Consider the following 19,135-nt stretch of genomic DNA (forward strand, 5'->3'; position numbering starts at 1 on the left):
CCCTTACGGAATTTGGCGTTCCCCAAGGTTCTGTTCTAGGGCCTTTACTCTTTTTGCTGTATATAAATGATATCACTAAATGTTCAGATAAGTTCAAGTTTTATTTATTTGCTGATGACACTAGTATCCTTTGCAGTAATAGAAACCTTAAATCCTTAGAACTAGAAGTAAATACTGAATTAAATAAACTTTGCGAATGGCTAACAGCGAACAAATTAACTCTAAGTACTAAGAAATCTAATTATGTAATATTTCTTAATTATAAAAAGAAACTTCTTTATCAACCAACGATAAATATTTACGACAATGATAAAGTTTCATATTCAACATAAGAATGTAAAGATCATGTGAAATATCTTGGCATACTCATTGACAAGAATCTCAACTGGAAAGTTCATATAGATTTTATTGCCCTAAAAATTAGCAAGGCCATTGGCATGATAGCTAAATTGAGACACTTTGTACCCTTTTCTATTCTTGTTTAGTTATATCAATCTCTTATTTCCCCCTACCTCATGTATGGAATTAGTTCGTGGGGTCAAGCTTCTCAGTCCAACTTAGAAAAGCTCCTTCTCCTACAAAAACGAGCTCTACGTTTGATGAACTTTTCTACAAAAAGTGAACACGCTATTCCTTACTTCATTAAACTTAACATCCTACCTGTTCATTTTCTCTATGTCGAATCTGTTTCCTGTTTAATGTATGATATCCAAAACAAACTAGCACCTGTTCATATTGAAAATGTATTTAAACATGTCTCAAATATACACTCCTACAACACCAGGTCAGCAACCGCCGACAAATTTTATATCATGTCTTCACGTCTTGATCAACTAAAGAATTCATTTTCTCGATTTGGCGCACGGCTATGGAATTCTCTACCGGATAATATTAGAAAGTCTGACAACAGAAACCTATTCAAAAAACAAATACATGAAATACTAATCAACATTTAAAAAAAAAAAATGCTTACCTTACACCTTCTTCAATTCTTGAAATAATGAAAAGCTTGTGAATACGCAACAATCCTTTATTTTCTATCAGCTAGCGAATCCCTTTTTTGCGTCACTTGTTTGTTTACTACTTATTTAACTTTTATTTTAGTCAATTCAGTTGTAAACACCAAATGTATTTGTATTTAGTTAAGTATAAACATACCTACCCGCCTCGACTAGCTTCAGCTATTTGCGGGTAGGTATATAAACACCTTCAGAACTGTCTATTTTTAATAAAGTGTAGTTGTTGTCTCTGTTTTCTGCATTTTTGCGAAGTTCCATTTGATTGAGTCGGAAGCTTTTCGTAAAATCAAGTTTATGATGGTCACCTGTCTAAATAAAGTTATAATTAGCTTACTTATACTTGTTTCTCCTCGTTATTCTCCCTTGTCCCCTTCCCGACCGTAGCCCGTGCAGCAAGCGTTTCTGTTTGTGCGTTTTTCGCTGTTTGACTGGAAATCGGCTTTTTATCTGCACTACATTTAGGATAAATTGAGATGCTCTCCACCAATCAGATTGCAGAAATTTTTGTATGTATATTATAACGCAGGTTATTCCCGACCCGCAAATAACTGTTCTCGTCGAGCTACCCGGTCAGCGGTTACATTACTTGCTGGTACACAATATTCTCCGTACATAAGGCCTCTATCTATTTAAGATGGCGGACAATCTCAAGGAAGGACCCAAGGAAGGCAATCAGGGTAAATTTTGGATTATTTCTTGTTAAAGCTAGTCACAGACTAGTATGCAGTACTTGAATTTCCTAAATTGCCTAATGTGTTTGTCCCGTAGACAAAAAGGACGAAAATGAACCAGTTAAACAGGCAAGTGCCGCCGAAGGAGAAAGTAATGTATGTATTAAATCAATCAATAAATAAATCAAATAGCTTAATTTTAATAGTTAAGCTTAGCTTAATCTTGAATATAAGCTTACTTTTATTTTCTGGTTTATAGCTAAACCAACAATAGTTTGAATGGTCGACAGGGAATGCACAGGGAACTGCTACATTGGGAATCTAAAAGTGGAGCTCCAAAATTACTTTTTAATAGTATTTCTGCATATGGTTTCCGTATGAACGTAATACATTTACAATTTTCTCATCCTTTGTGGACTTAATATATTGTTAGTGCAATTCAGCAAACTATTTAGCAACAATAACAATTACAATGTGAACTGTTATACAGGAGAGCAAAGTATCCTCTTAAATCCAAAACAACCATTTCAATAGATCTGACATTCCAAGCTACATGATTAGGTGGAGCTGGGTGTCTAAAAAAATATCAAAACAAAATGTGTACACTGTAGGTAAACATTCAGGACGGGATCGGCTATTTATCGAGTTACGATAATTTTCTTCACACTCAAAATGATATTTGCATAGAGTTTTGTTCACTGGATTCCAACTGATTGACTGCTGCATAATCAATACACGGAACAGAAAGGCGAAGAAACTTAAAGCGCAGGCTACAAAGCTTGCTATAAAGAACTTGGGTACAACTGCTTAGCTGATACCACTGGGATTGTCAACAAGGCATGAGTTTATGGCGTCATGGCAAACATAAAAATATGTTACTGACACTGGCCAGGGGCACAGATTTTCCCTATACGGACCAGCCTAGGCCAGTGAATAACATGTTTATTTTTTCTGTTTTTTTTTTTTTTGTTTTGTTTTTTAAGATGATCGAGGCAAAATAAAGTTGTTAAAAAAGACTTTCAGTGAAAAATACTCACACATCTCACTCCCTACCTTTATATCTTATTATTTTAAGTATTTGTGCTTGTTCTCTGTCAAGATTGTCAGAAATCAATGCTTAAATTAGAGAAATGTGTGCAAGAAGAATTTGTCAGAGTTTATGCCAATGGTACACTGTGTTGCAAGGTGTTCATTTGACTATTTAAGCTAAGAATAAAATTTTCTTAAAGGAGGTTAAATGGGACGAGATCAGAAAATAGAACTCCAAGGCAAATAATGAACATGGACCGTAAAACTGAGCTCAAAAGACTGCTCTGCAGTTAGCAATATTAAGGGTAAGTCAAATGACATGTCAACACTGCAAGTAAAACTGCAAAACCGCGAACTGGCAAAGTTTTGTCAACAAAATCAAATGAATACTGGCTTCTTTGGAGAGCAACCAATTGCTTTATTCCATTGCTGAGTTTTTCGTTCATTTTACAATGTTTAGGGAGCAATAAGTTTCACTTCAAGAGAAAAAATTCAATGTTTTGTCACGCTGGATCAGAGTAAAATGATTTCACTTCAAGATTTCCCATGTGATGTTAATACCATGACTGTTGGAGATGGGGAAATTCTGCTGCTCCCAAACCCAGCCAGATTATAAGATTTTCAGGATACCACCCACTCACAAACAGAGAAAAAAATGAGAAAAGTAACTCACTATCTCCGCTTCCACAAGGTGCACTAGACCAAATGAAATGGCAAAACACTCTCACTGTCTTTACGGCTGGCATTCGTCAGTCGCTGTCTTTTATGTTAAACTTTGCTTATTCATCGCCTGCATTTTCGTTTTCTTTCTCTCTCCCTTTCTCTTCTTTCCACATTTGTCGACATATTCAATGAGTACGTGAATTTATAGCTTTCTTCAAAATTTTTCTAAAAAGCAGCTGGCCACGCAACTTCCTGTTGAAGCAGGGTTATCTTAAGTGTGGCACTTTACAATGGCTTACATGTACATTTAAGGGCGGACGTATGCGTGTACAGATGTTCAGACAGAAGTGGCGTCATAACCAAAACCAAAATTTTTCCATTCACGGGTTACCAAATTCTGTTAGCTATGGGGCTTTGTGCCTGCAGAGCTCCGCTATAAGACTTACCTGTGTGCCAGTGCACTGAAAGTAATGAGTTAAAAGTTCTAAATAGAATAAAGTTGGCCTTGGTTTGATGAAGGTTCTTCACTTCGCCGGTATGGAACATACACAGTTCAATTATTTTAGGTGGTTTGATAAATTGTTAGGCGTGCGAACTATGTTTAAGTGTGCCATTTCACACTCTATTTTCAAATTTAAGCTGTGCAATTTATATTGCATAATTCGTTGTCATCATTTCAGTGGTGACAGATCAGTCAAGCTAATCTGTCCAGCTAGCCTGTTGTTAATGTTTTTGAATGGTTGGTTAAATTGGATTTATGCTAATTATGCATTAATCACAGAAGTCAAATCAATTGAATTGATCCATGCTCAGTGTCTGATTGTGATGGAAGCAATGTCTTAAATGTAACCTCTGTGTGTGATAAAGGGGGCAGTAAAAAAGTAGCAAGCCTGGCAATCTAAAGAGTGGAAGTGCTTGGCTTCAAAATGGAGAAGTGTAAAATGCTGAACTTTGTGGGGATGTAAGAGAGTACACAATATTCAGAGCAGCTCTCAAGCAAACAATTGAGTCAAAATGCAGCAAGTCTGATGCAATCACAGTTCTATACACTAGTCTACAAGGAATACTACTAATGATCTAATTAAAGGGATTGGGTCAGATTGCATTAGCATGGGAATTTTTAGTTTTGATTCATGGCAACCCAATGGTTGTGACTTCCAACCTCTTTGTGGTGAAAATGCATGATTCTGTGATTTGGCCCAGCTAGTAAAGCAATGCTACAACACTAAAAGAAGTTACTGTACTGAACAATGCGGACAACAGGCACATACTTAAGCAGCAGATTTGTCCTGATAACAAGGACTTAAAGGCACATGCAAAAAAGCCATCAAGTCTGCCCCAGATCAACAAAAAGCAAACTAAAAAGAAGCACTTATGTTGGTATTACAGTTTTCATGTGTTAATATTGCTATGTATCATAAAGTAATGAAGCCCCCAGGTATCCCTCAAGCACACACACACAAAAAAAACTTTAAATTTGTCCTCAGAAATCTAGCTTCCCTCCTGTGTTTATATTAATCAACACCTAGAACAAGAGGTCAGTCCAGCTACACCCAAATCATCTTATGACAATGAATAATTTATATTGTGATGATGTACATGCATTGAACTCACACAAGTTAAGTGCGATGTCATGCTTAGTCATTTAGCATGACTTAAGCATGACAGACCTGGTCCAGCTTAATTTTAATACTTGTCACTTAGTTCAATATTGTTTTGCTACAGTTCTGCTAACGACAAACTGTGCAACTAAGAAAACCATGCATACATTGTGCATATGGTGTACTAGAATTGTACTGTATTCTAGAACAGATACAACAGATCGCAAGCTTTAATGTTAATTATTTCATGGTTTTGATCATGTGTCTGATTGGTCATGGATCAATAAACATTCCAGTAATAATTCTTAGTGTTCATGAATTTCTTAGTTCAGCAGTAATTCATTCTAGTCACAATAAATTGAGTTTGACAGGACAATAGCACTGTGTTTGAACCAGGCCTGATTAGAAACAAGATTGGAGCAGAAATGTCAGGCAAAATTAGAAGAAATATGCATTTTAAAGATTGAGTTTTCTACCAGCAGTGGACTCTAAATTAATGACAGTACCTGAAAATTAACCATCTTTGTTCTTTCCTTTTTTTTCTGCCTGCACAAACAGCTAGTCAAAAAGCAGTCTGACAAAAGTTACAAGTGCTAAAAGAATCTTTTGACTCTTAGTAAAAAGAATAAAGTTTGATGTTATCGGGGCCAGGTAGAGGTAATGGGAATTCTTTTGGCTTGTGAGCATTTTTACACCCGTAAGATTAATTATGTCTTCATTTACTCCTTCTAGTCACTTGTTAATCCAAATACTCCCTTGGGCAGATTACCCCCTGGGATGGGATTCATGTTGATAAAAAGACAACAAGAATATGAACTCACATAGTTCAATATAGTTCAATAGTGGACACCCCCTCACTACTATACCTTTTCATGGCAAATATTTATTATAACTACCCAAAACTTACATTTTTCTGGCGCCATTATTAAGTACTACAATTACATGATTTTGTCAACGCCATGTTTTCCTTTACAAAAACTACAGAGGTTTTTTTTTTCAACAGTAAATCTAAGGTAAATATTCATATTCTTGTTGTCTTTTTATCAACATGAATCCCATCCCAGGGGGTAATCTAAGGTGGCATAAATTATTTTCCATGGACACAGAATCAAAATATACTGTACTCCAACCTATTTACTGGAATACGCAATGTTCATTACAAACTCAGTCCAATAAAGAGGGATGTTTTGAAAGGGGGGATTTAATTGTGACAGTGCATTTTTAAGGTGTTAATTTTCTGGCTGAATTGGCCACAGAGACAAAGATAAGTTAAAAAAGGGGGTTGCTCATACAATAATTATTGGTATTGGATGATTTAGTTCTAAGACCTATACACTCTATCTATTTCCTGGGGCAGATGAGAAAAAAAGGAGACCTCGGAACAAGGTTAGTGTAGCACAAGTTCAAATTTTTTCACATTTTTAAACACCTCTGTACTACAGTGAAGTTTACCATTCCTGTTGTGTTTCCTGTTGTACATTATCTCGGAGTACCTCACAGGAGTGTCTTGCCATTTGGTCAATTTTTTTTTCATCTTGGAGATGCAAAAAGTATTTACAGAAATTCTCAAAGCTTCTCAGAAATGATTCTAGCTGTTCTCCTTGTGGAAGTTTCTGGGTTACTTTGATTCTCATGTAGTGACTAAAAGCCATTGAATTAATGAATTTTGATTCCCCGACTTTCAGTTGACTGAAATATTTCCACAGACTGGGGTCTACATTCTTCAGTGGAGGCAAATGGACAGGATTACATATTTCAGACAAAACAGCATATCTACAGATATCCCTGACTTCCTCAAAGGATGCAAAGTCTAAACATTTTCCAATGGTATCTAGTTCTTGAAAACAAGCACGAAAGTTTCCATTTAAATAGTGAAACTGCATCAAATGTACCGTTCCAGAAAAGCCCCTGTCATCAAATCCATCATTGTACACAACATTTCTTCCTCTCTGGTAGTAATGTTCAGCCTTGTCCAACCATATTTGCTTCTCTTTGTCAAGTTGTACCATTTGCAACGCTTGGTGGCAAATATTTCCACATGTTCTATACAGGATTGGCACAAAACAGTTCGCAGTTTGTGCAGAAAACATTGCGGGCACATTGCTAATACAAACCAACAACTCCTGCTCCAGTTTTTCTAAGGAAATCTGTCCTGGTAAATCGGCATAAAACACTGGGTCAAGAAAGTTTTGTAAGTCATTTCTAATTTGCATCCGGTACCTGTCACGTGATAACATGCTTCCTTCACTGAATGTAGTTTCAACTGTTGCCAAAAACGGTTCTGCTTGAGCAGGAGGCAGATTTCTTAATACCTCAACCATTTTACAAGAAACTGAATCATCGTTTGCAGCATTAATGTAATCTGTTATTTCTGGCAGTAATGCTACTTTTGCCAGACAGTTATATTCTTCCAAAGTTTCCTTTCCTGGCTTTACCAGACAGATGAGTGCCTTATCTAATTGTGGCAGGATTCTTGTTTGAATAAGGTCTACCACTTTGTTGCATGACTGAATTGGAAGGTGCTGAATCATGTTGTTCTCTGGAATAAAAAAGTTTGGAAGCAAGTGGCTTCTCAAGCAATTACATAAGCGAGATAGCACCAAATGAATACAGTCCAGCAATTTCATTTCCTGCCAAACACACTCAGGCTCTTCTTCAATAGCAAAGAAAAAAACAGTTTTGATATAGTATGTGCATAGTACCTCATCAGCAATTTTGTGTTCTTTCATGAGATTGGACAGGAGGAGCTTCAACATGTTGTAAGTATGCAACTGAGTTGAATTGATCAGTGAATGCATGATGATTTTTTCTGCTAAGGAAAATGAAAGTCTCCATTCCAGAGATTTGGTTAAACTGTCATGTTTACCAATGGGTACAATATGACAACCAGCTTCAGCTAGTTGCTGTATGGCTTTTCCAGAAGGCCATTTGGAATTTTTAAAACGTGCTTGTCTAACATAATCTGGCCATTGCTGACAGTAAAGTGCAAATACGTGGTCTGTTTTCATGTGAATTTCAGACAAGGGAGGTCGTTGTACTGCAGGACCCTTGTGACTTTCGGCATCTGCCACTGTTACCATCTGTTCAAACATTCTTTCCATGAACTTTTCGCTAGAAATGTAGGTAGACCCATCAGAAAATTGAACCTTACATTGATCATAAACTTCAGGTACATCATCAGAATCATTAGAGAGGCGATAAAATCCAGGTTGTTCATAAGACTTGGCACAAAGGAAGCGTAAATCACGTCCTTGAGCATCCGCAACAGTCTGGTTTTCAAACACAACTTCGACAACTGGATCGACCCACATATCATCGATGTCACCTACTTCTTCGAAGTTACCTTCCGATGTGCTTCCCGTGGCAACATACTTCCATCCTATCTGACCAAGGCTTATGGTGTCGTATAAGTGTTCCAACAATCGCAAGGTAGCTATTCTGTGACTTCTGAAGACGTATCTGTCAATTGCTGCAAATGTGGGGATCTAACCTTTGGAATAATAATAATTAAAAAAGAAAATCAATGGATTTAGAATCCACAGGATGACACTGAGACACTTCTTACAACAATAACAACACAATCCTTCCTTTAACTTAACATGTTGTGATCCTTTTTTTGAATTATGGAGTTCCTCACATACACAAAACTTCAATTAGAAGAAAACGTGTTTGTGAAAATTAGGAACTTCACTCTGGACAGTGCTCTTTTGTTATTTAGAATGTTTGGTGACTTTACAAATTCAACCCCAGGAGAATGCCCCTTACAAGAAATCTACCCCAGCCCCCTCGCCCCCTTCCCATTGCCATGCCCTGGAGAGGCTGATGAAAGGATCAAATGGTTGAAAAAAAAAGGGGAAAACTTCTGATTAGGTTTACTCAAATTGTTAATGTGGTTGGATTATTTCAGAAGTCTGGATACAACAATTGCATAGTTGTAAATGCAAATGTCACCATAGATGCTATTTGTTGCTGGGTACACACCAGAGACATAATTCCTATAAAACTGCAGTTTGTAGTCTTTCATGATCACATGCATGCCCTTTCTGGTCTTGGTATCATGTCCGAAATTCAAACAATTTTTTTTAAAATAAAAACAGGCACCAATATAGAGACATCAATGCTTGCAATGTGGTCGATTGATTTTCAAACTATAACACTGTGCCTAGATTACAGGAAAGGAAATCACAGACTTTTTTTTATTTCCCATGATTAAAGATAGCAAAATATTGTCCAATATAGTTACTTTTAACATTACAACAGGGAGGAGGACTAAAGCATTTACCTTTCGGGCTTTTACAAAGAAGCTAGTCCTCCCATTAAAAAAATATAAATAAATATATTTTTATACACTTCAACATAGGTTGTTGAAAATTCATGTATTCATCGAAAGAACTGCTTTTGAGTCAAATAATTAATGAGGAATACTTTTCCAAACGAAGACTGGATCCAGTTGGGCTCGGATCCTCCTCACCCTATGTTATGTAGTGTCCTCTGCAACAGTACAAAGAAGTAACATCGAGTGAAGCGGTGGGCAAAGATAAAATGGTAAAGGCATGTAAACATTCATCCACTCCTCGAAAAAATCTGCTTTGTCAGTCCTTCAGTGTGTAAACTGAGGAATAGTTGTCCCAACAGAGCTGGCCGCCGGCAAATTTATCACACAATACAAAGGATAATAAAGCACTTCAGCGCCATATTTGTTTATTTCGTGAAAGCAGTCGGACGATGACGTCACAAGGACGATCGGAAAATTCCGATCAGTCGGGACCGCTTCACCCTATGTTATCTAATGCCGACCGCGGGAAAAAGAAGTCCGTGATGGTGGAGGTTTTGTCAGCTGTTTTGTGCGCCGCGCGGAAATTCTGTGGGGTTCAAAAAGCGAAAAAAACGGAAACGCTTGCTAAGCGTTTCTCAGTTTCTGTAGCTTTTATTACGGTTTTGAGAACAGAATGGATCGACTTGCCTCCTTTCAGGGAACCAGGGGAGTATTAAAACTAGACCATTTCGTATTGTACGCACTGAGAGGTAAAGGCGCGCCCCCCAGGCTGCATTTCATGTAGGATACGCCGAAGATCTTTGGCGTGGGTTTGAAGAGCGCTCGGCGTATTGGCGTACGATCGAAGTCGTTGGCGTACAGCTGGCGTATATCTTGTGGCGAAAACTATAGGAATATTGTATAAAGGCTTTTGCATAAGCCTGCCTGTATAGACTGTAGTAAGCAGTACCATCCTCAAAATGGCTAAAAAAATTAATTTACTCGAACAGACCCCAAACATGTCGGTGCCAAAGTGATTTAGTTACCTGCATGACGTGATTTACGTAAGTGACCAGGCCCTAGAGCGCGATTTTGCCACGCTAATCTCCCGCGCAAAATCGCTTGCCCGCCAACCAAGTTGGCGGCTTGGCGTGGAATTAAGACGTCCTTGACGTACCTTCGGCGTGATGTTGACGCGGAATGCACCCTGGCGCGCCCCGCTAGCAGCCGGGGTGTGGGGGCATTCCCCCTCCCCCCCCCCCCCCATCCCACACCCAGAAAATGTTTGAAAACAAGATGCTCGGAAATGCTATTTGCGGCCTTTTCCGCGATAAATTTTTCAAGAATTTAAGACGTGAAATGAGCCACAATTTAACCCGGCAGTATCAATCAATGAAAATCAATAATCGATGAAAATCAATATAATCAATAACAATCAATAATACTCAATTGATTGGTATTGGAAATCAATAGAAATCGAAGCCTAAAAGTTGAGTGAGTTTCAATTTTCATTGATTAGTATTGATTATTCAAATCTCGTTTTCCTTTTCAATAAAACGCGTCGACCACATGAATTGACAAATGATTTTAATAAGTTTATTTGTTTGAATATATAGTAGGAAATAGCAAGGAGTGATAGGCCTGCACGAATTCTAACAATGGAGACATTTTTAAATGTAACTTCTTTATAATTTTGCTCTGACAAGCATGCCATGTAGTGATTTTCCTCTTCTAAGAAGGAAAAAGTGGTATTTGAAGATTTATAGTAGGAAAGGCTGATTTAGTATTTAGTGCCAGTTTTCTATCAAAACGTGTCCTATCAAAACAAATCCTGGTTTGATTCCTGGTGGGTGGCAAGAGGAAAAATGCATGTACTGAAAGGTTTCAGTCATATGTGTTTCAAGAGATTGCCTTTGAATACAACTGCAGCCAGAAATGTAGTCTCGGCATTTAAGATTTGAGCCGTAAATTGGATTGTTGGTAGTCTCCCTCGCAGCCGTTCTGTGTCTCGTCACGCAACGAAATTCGAGGGGAGGAGCGTTGACTACGTAGATTGTTGGATGATATGAGTTTGCTTGTTCGATGGACCGTTCTATATCGTGTTTACCAGTGTCCCACAGAGAAAAGATATCGTCAATGTAATATTTCCAAACTGAAGGTTTTACGACACTTTGGCTAGAATCTGTGTTTCAATGTCGGCCATAAAAATGTTTGCAAGAGCAAGGGCCATTTTTGTACCCATAGCAGTACAATGCAATTGGAGGTAGTTCCTTCCAGCGAATTGGAAAGGATTTTCTTTAGGTATTAGCATTTATCTCAGATATGGAGTGGGAATCGGAGGGTTGTTTCTTTTAAATTTGTCGTATGCTTTGCATACTCAAGTGGTTTTTGCAAGCAATGTGAGTTTATATGACGTGTGACGTGCATACGCCATCAGATCAAAGCTCAGGTTTTACTAAGATACTGTTGCATAACCAATTATTGATTATCTATGAAAATCAATAAAAATCAATAAAATTAAGACATGTCGGTGAGTGAGTGTTGTTTTCTATTGATTGGTTGAACCAATCAATACCAATCAATTGATTATTATTGATTATATTGATTGCAATCAATGATTGATTTTCATTGATTGATACCGCCGGGAATTTAAGTGTCGGTTTTTTGTTAACCAGCATGAATTTTATCAAACGGCAAGACTGTAAACTCCATATACAATATACAGCCATACATAGGTCTATTTCTGAATGCAAATGCATTATGGCTCTTCCTAGACTTATTATAGCAGCAGCTTCTTCCTCGCCAATGATGAAAGCAGAACTTAATGACATCTAAAAGTCATCTCCATCATCATGCAATGGCATCATTAGTCCTAGTTATTACCCAAACTGTCAGTGTTGCTCAGCCTGAGTGATCATCTTCATTGTTTGTATCAGTTTGCACAGATACACTGCCGGCTAGCTGTTCCCAGTCTAGTTTGAGTATAGTTCTTTGCAATATTGAGGTATCGCTGATGAAAGCAATGCTTCACAATTGCCTTCACTTTCTCACCCTTGCTTGTCATCAGATGCTCTTTCAGTCTGGTAATTTAGATATTTGTTCAACACTGGCACATACTATATTTAATTTGCTTACATCTCTGCACAAATCCACCCAAGCGTAATTTTCATAAGATTTCTGCCATGATCCAATTACGATTTATTACAATTACAATGACAGTTTATAGAGCACCAAAATCCAAAAGTTCTAAGGTGCTTTACAAATTAAAAGCAAGAAAAATTCATTACAAAAGCAAGGATGCTAAAACTATGAACAAATAATTAAAATTGTTCAAATATGTGAAAATTGACTGAAGATATTAATAAATAATATTAACTAAATGTTTATTTAAAAAGAAACGTTCTGTCTCCATAACTTTTCAAGTTACAAAAAGAAGTAACTAATAGTTTTGAAGAAGAAGAAGAAGATCTGAGGTTGTGTGTAAGAGTGTAAGAATGCTCCCCAGTGCTTTCCTTTTCCCTCAGCCTTAGCTTTCCTCTGTTCTGCTCTTCCATTTATACTCTTATTACTTTGAGATGTCGAAGTCAATAAATCTACCATAACTTTGACTTTACGATGAACTTGTCTGAAAGTGACACCACATATTGATGTGATGCAAAGTAAACATTTGGACATGTCACATTTACTCCAAAAAAAATTTTTATGAATTAAAGAACCACACTAATACTGAATACTGTTTTAATTAGTAAAAATGTACTTCATGCCATCTCAAAATTTTGTGTAACACACATGCTGCCCCCCTTTTCTTTTATTTCTTCAAGGGGTGGGGGGGGGGGGGGTTACTCCCTTTTTGCATGGCCCCTTTCAAATCCCACTAGCTTGGCTATCTCACAACAAATGATTGGTACCAAAGTCCAAATGAAACAAACAGGTAAGGGCCCATTATAGCTATATTTGTTTTTATTGCACTCCCATAATCTTTGATTTCTTTATTTGCTTGAAAGAGTGCTGCCACTAAATAAGCACTGCACATCCTGCCAGGAGAGCACACACAGGAGTGCCACCCTCGATTAATGAGTGATAAAAATCTGTGAATCAGCGAGCCATGCGAGCCAAGGTGTGAGCCATGCGAGCCGTGCGAGTCACGCGAGTCATGCGAGCCACAGTATAAATGTTAAGAATTTTTATTTGTTGTATTTACATTCACATAAGAACAAGAACAAGAACAAGAGCATCGGAACAAGATGAATAACATCGCAATATTTAATTCTTACAGAGGGACATTGCAAACCATCATATTTCAGTTTTTTGTTAATTGACATGTCAGGACTGATTGTCAGTGTCATTCCAATCTTGTAAGGTATGATAAATGAGTACTCAAAGATGAGCAAAGTCAATGTTGTCGCACTAAATTCAATTTGAAAAGAAGCAGCGTAACAGAAGCATTTGCTGTCAGCTGGTGGGTCGAATGCTATCTCGAAACCAGCCTCTGCCACTCTAGTGGCGAGTTTTGAAGAAAGACTTGTCTAAGGGAAAGGACAACCACATGCAGCAGTCAGCCAACCGACAGAGTTCTGATTACTCTGATTCTCGACTAAAGACCAAACCTGTTAAAATGGCGTGATTTACTCACCATTCTTGACGCCAGCACACAGAGATCGAAGTGCTGTTCTTTTCTTTTTTTTTTTTTTTTTTTTTTTTTCCTTGAATGAAGTTCCACGTGGATATCAATGAATGACATATGTCCATAGATACCTATTCGAGTAGCGGTGCAGCCGTATGTTTTTCTCGGATTTTTTTTTCTGACGTCTTGAAATTTTTGCGTATTGTTTTTCTTTTTTCTTGCGCATCTTGGGCGATTTTGAATAAGCAAAATTCTCTCAAAAATTATAACAAAAACGAAAAAAAACAAACAAAGAAAAAAATTCGTCCAAAATTTTCTCACGCGAATGTAAATAAAACAAATAAAAATTCTTAACATTTGCACTGTGGATTGCATGACTCGCGTGACTCGCATGGCTCGCACGGTGGCTCGCATGACTCGCTGGCTCGCATGACTCGCTGGCTCGCAGATTTCGCAGACCCCGATTAATTGCTGGACCACTCACTAACAATGCAGCACTTGTTTGGAACAATTTAGTTCTAGAGTAGTGGTTATTCAAAGGAGACACTGATAGAGACCTCTTAAAGTGACTGCCATGCTGCTACTATCATTTTTTGGAACAAAAAAGGAAAGAAAGACTAAGATTATGTAGGTTTGTTTTATAATTTCACAAATGGTTATGCATGTTTTATTCACAAATGAGTTCTAAGTCTTATTTAAGTTTTACTCCTGAGTAAGTGCTGCATCAAGGAGTTGAAAAAATTAATACATGTAAGCACCATAATTTGCACTTTTTTGAGTATGTTACTGCTGTGCTCTATAGAACTACTTTTTAACAAATATGCATTTTGTGCTATTATAATAGTATTTATGATATTTGATCTTTTTCAAAGTTGTTAAAAAAGCATGAGGCTGGCAGCACAAGAATGTTAATTATTATTCAACACATTGTAACGCTGCACTGAATATTCATTGTCCGTAGTCAGATATCTATGTATATGTAATTTTGTGCGTTGGGGAGAAAAATGGCAAAATAAAGATCATCTCTAGCTTTTCTGCAATGACACTGTGCTTCGTTATCAATGTGTTGAATACTAAAACAATTTTCCTGCTCAATCTTGCGGAATATCCCCTGATTTTAGCGAACTTGGCCTATGGCCTTTGTCAGCTAAGTATCAGGTAATATTCCGTGCAATTTTGCAGGATATTTGTTAAATAACTGACTTTTCCAGGCCCAAGCAACGAGCCAGTCAAAACACCAGCAGGGGAAAGGAGGCAAACAACAAAAAAGTAGAAAAAAACAAGACAAACAAAAACAGCAATCAGCACCACAACAACAAAAAACTGATCCACAGTCTGCTGGAAAAAAGGTTGAAAAACCTACAGGACCCAGCAAGGATGAGAAACCATCTGTTGCTGGTGGTGATGGCAGTGAACAGCCACAAAAAACCAAAGCAGAACTGAAAGCTGAAAGGAGAGCTAAACAGGTGAAGCTGTTTTCTGTTATAAATAGCAGAATCTACAGGAATCTACAGGTTATAGTTATAGCCGGGTTGTTACTACTTTGAGTAGTAACACTCTTGATGTGTTAATTTAGCTTGTTACAGTCTTGATAATGCCAACAGATTGACAAGCATTAAATTGAGCTTGCATCTGAGAAAATGTTTTCAACAGATTTTCAAGAAGTTGTTTTGTGCTTGCTTCTGAGAAAATAACCTTTGAAACTTAAACTAACCAAGTATTATCTACCTAACTAGGAAGCACAAAGAGCAGCTAAGGCCCAGAAACAGGCTGAGTTGGGAATCAAACACAAAACCACCACTGAAGGTAAGCATCTGTCATGAACCATTGTCACATTCATAATTACCTTTAACGTAGAAATAACACACTCCTAATACAGATTGGAGTGGATATTGTATGGAACAATGTTAACTGATTGAATGGATCTTGGGATGGGCATCTGGCATCCCGCAGATTTTGCAGGGGCGGATGACAGGATCATTAGCTTGGCAAAGGAGAGAGAACTTGGTGACATAAAACTATGATTACTAATAGTTATAATAATCAAAGATTAGGGAGTGCATGCATTTGATGTCACCAGGCTCTCTCTCCTTTGCCAAATAATTTATTATTGGTGATGATGTCATCTGCCCCTGCAAATCTGTGGGGGATGCCAGATACACGTCCCAAGATCCATTCATTCAGTGATTGTTGCATACAATCTCAACTCCAATCTGTATATTAGGAGTGTGTTCTTTCAACGTCAAACACAATATTATTATTAATATTAGTTCACAAAAGTTCTCAGACAACAACCCTGGACTTTTTGTGATGGAAAATTTTCTTGGTAATGTGAACACAATAATTGATCAGGCATATTTTCTACAACAACATTAATATTGAAGAAAGGACAGGGAGTAATAATATCTAGAATTTATGTCCACGGTTCTACACTGTGGTTACCTAATGTGGCGAGTCACTAACTAAAGTGGCAGGTCACCAGGTATGACTCAGATAAAGATCATTTACCTATTCCAAGACACAAGTTTACCATAATTATTCCAAATATGAGAGCATATTATATCTTAGTTTGGCAGTTTACAGGAAAATTGCACTCTACCTGGTTTGACTTTTTTTTGACCCGCATAACAATTCCTTATTCAGCAATTTCACAGATAATACTCTTGGATGTTTTATTGTTTGTAAAACCACTAAATAAGGTGATAACTTTATTATATTAAAATGCAAACAGTGCTTATATAAGGAACTCCATTTTACAGACACCTCAACATCAAGGGCACTTTTGTTTGTCCCGACGAAATGCTAAATTTAACCCACTTACCGGTAATTTTAGTGCAAGACTATGAGAAATGAACGTAGGGTTCAAGTACAGTTACTGTAAGTTAAGAAATTAATAAATGTTCTGCTGCCATGAAATGTCTGCTGTAGTCTTTGTATCAATAATACGTGTCCGACTGTCCGTGATGTTTTTTCTGAGGTCAGCCTGGATAATACAGACACCATGCCAAAGTGTCCACATATCTACCACTGTACTATATTTAACAATTATTCACCAAAGTGGAGGTGAATAGTGATGGATATTTACCGAGCCGCGAAGCAGCGAGGTAAATATCCATCACTTTCGCCGACACTGAGGTGAATAATTGTCTTAGCATATACCATACAAGCTGAATAACAAGCGAACCAAAAGCGTATTTTATTTCTGACAATATACCGACAAATGGTATGAAATTTTAAAATCTTGCGCGCCACGCGGTAAGCGATTTCTAATTGTAGAAAGTTCCGTCTCGCTTTCTTGCAGACAAATAAAACTTTTGGTGACACATGTTTAGTTCCCGCAGTGCCATTCCTTCAATTTTTCTGTGAAATTTGTCTTGTTATTAAAACCATGCTGAAAAGTATTAGATGTTTCATTGTTTTCATTGTAGTTTTAGTGCTCGGCAGTTTTCGTAAACAAGGGATTGTATTTTCATTTTTCGCCTTAGAATACGAGGTTAGAAAGATAACATAAATTACCATTTAATACCGTGAAACCAAACTTTGTTGCCATTTATGTATTGTTTTTAACAGCGCCCTCGTTTATCGAAATAATTTCCCCTTAAGTAACCGTGGCGAAACTGGAAGCCATCTTGTTTCTCTTCGGCTGCTCAGAGGTGAATAGTACTTGGCTAATCACCTCCGAGCTAGCTAATCAGCACGCGCGAAAAGCACTATTCACTTGTGTGGTATATACTAATTGCCATTATTAAATTCTCAGCCTCGGATATTGCATTTCTAGCGTTCTGATTGGTTCACTAAATCTCGGTTATCAGCTCATATACCGTAGTTTGACTTTATATGGAAAACGAAAGCCCCAGGTGTCACTAAACTATATTTTTTTTTGGCGGGAAGCAAAAGTTTCTTCAGAAAAATGTAGAAAAAAAAGGAAAAGAAAGAAATACCAAACAATGCCATCTCAATATAACAACAATAAAAGCCATAAAGTTCGGTATGACACTATTTAATGGTACGTATCTCTAAAGTTTCCTTTAAAATCTTCAAAATTGCAAGATTTTATGATTTTTTTAGATCACATAACAACAACAATAACAACCGGTTACCTTCAAAAATTTCAGGCTGGCTTGAAAATCCTGGCGGTAAGAGGTTAAAGCCAATCAAAGAAATTTCTCAGGAAGAGCTTCATGCCTGCCTTTATGTTTTTACGAATTTACGAGGACTTCAGATGGTTCATCTATGAAATCCGTACGAGCGGCGGCCATAATGTTCGTTTCCGTTGCTCAGCACCAATCAGCAAAACATTCGCACTAATGTGCACAGCTCTCACGCTTCTCAAATAAGCTTGAAGTTTAAAAACTTGCACTGAATGCTTTTCTCAGTGAGGTTGTACCTCGTACACTTGGACGTGCCTGAAGTGTTTTAAATCGTCCGCGAGGAATTCAGTTCAGCATGATAAAAGCCGTCCTTGCCCTGCTCTCTTCCTTCGCTCGGCACCACACAGCAGAACATTTGCTCAAATGTGCACAACTATTACGCTTCTTGATGAGCTGGAACTTCAAAAGCACTTGAATGCTAGTCTCAGAAAGGTTATAATTCATACATTTAAACGTTTCTTGAATTTTAGATGTCCGACTGTGTCCGATTTTCTTCGCTTTCGATTTTTCATTCAACTCCGTTTGCAAAGCGCTGCGCGTGTCATGTGATCATTAGGTTTCGCGCGCTTTGGTCGGAGGTTGCGTCAACATCCAGTTGTTTAAATTTGAAAGAATTTTTTTCTTAAAATATAAAAATTCCGTAAACTTTAACAGCAGTGTCCAAACACGGAGAATTTAATAAGACAATTATTCCATTCGCGCTTGTTGGATATGAGATTAGTTATAGCCAACTCGGCGCTTAGCGCCTCATTGGCTATTTACCATCTCATATCCAACGCCACTCGTGGAATAATTGTTAAATTTACTTCCTTTAAAAGGGCACAGTATTAGTTTTACTAGAGGTGGCCCTCTACTCTCCTCCCCCTGTTTGAATTGTATTTTTGAATTTGATTCTGGGTTTTATTTTTGAGCTGCGTATTATTCTATGTTTTAATACTATTTAATATTATTTTTTTGTACGTATGTAACAGTAAGAGTGGAGAGAATAAATAAAAAAATGTCGAAATAAATTATGTCAAATATATTTGGCATGCAATGTATTTAAGGTGGCCGAACACAGTTTTCTAGTATACACTGTACAGGTGTTGGTAAACATTATTTGAAAACTACGTACTTCTGAGA

The 19,135-nt window shown here is 37.4% G+C and overlaps 1 protein-coding gene across 2 annotated transcripts in view; it reads left to right on the plus strand.

Annotated features, from left to right (window-relative positions):
• The first annotated feature begins 1,627 nt into the window (after window positions 1–1,627).
• LOC146450377 (translation initiation factor eIF2B subunit delta-like) overlaps window positions 1,628–19,135 on the plus strand; it is a 28,054-nt gene continuing 10,546 nt past the window's right edge. The window contains exons 1-4 of one of the 2 annotated variants that reach the window (XM_085100393.1): window positions 1,628–1,696; window positions 1,788–1,846; window positions 15,074–15,328; window positions 15,599–15,668. In XM_085100393.1, coding sequence (XP_084956519.1) covers window positions 1,654–1,696; window positions 1,788–1,846; window positions 15,074–15,328; window positions 15,599–15,668 — 427 coding nt within the window. In that variant the 5' untranslated portion in view covers window positions 1,628–1,653. The remainder of the gene's footprint in view (window positions 1,697–1,787; window positions 1,847–15,073; window positions 15,329–15,598; window positions 15,669–19,135) is intronic. The other variant, XM_085100394.1, reaches the window with a different exon arrangement.

The sequence above is a fragment of the Pavona decussata genome, unplaced genomic scaffold (genome assembly GCF_977016875.1).
Source record: "Pavona decussata unplaced genomic scaffold, jaPavDecu1.1 SCAFFOLD_468, whole genome shotgun sequence".
NCBI classification, from domain to species: domain Eukaryota; kingdom Metazoa; phylum Cnidaria; class Anthozoa; order Scleractinia; family Agariciidae; genus Pavona; species Pavona decussata.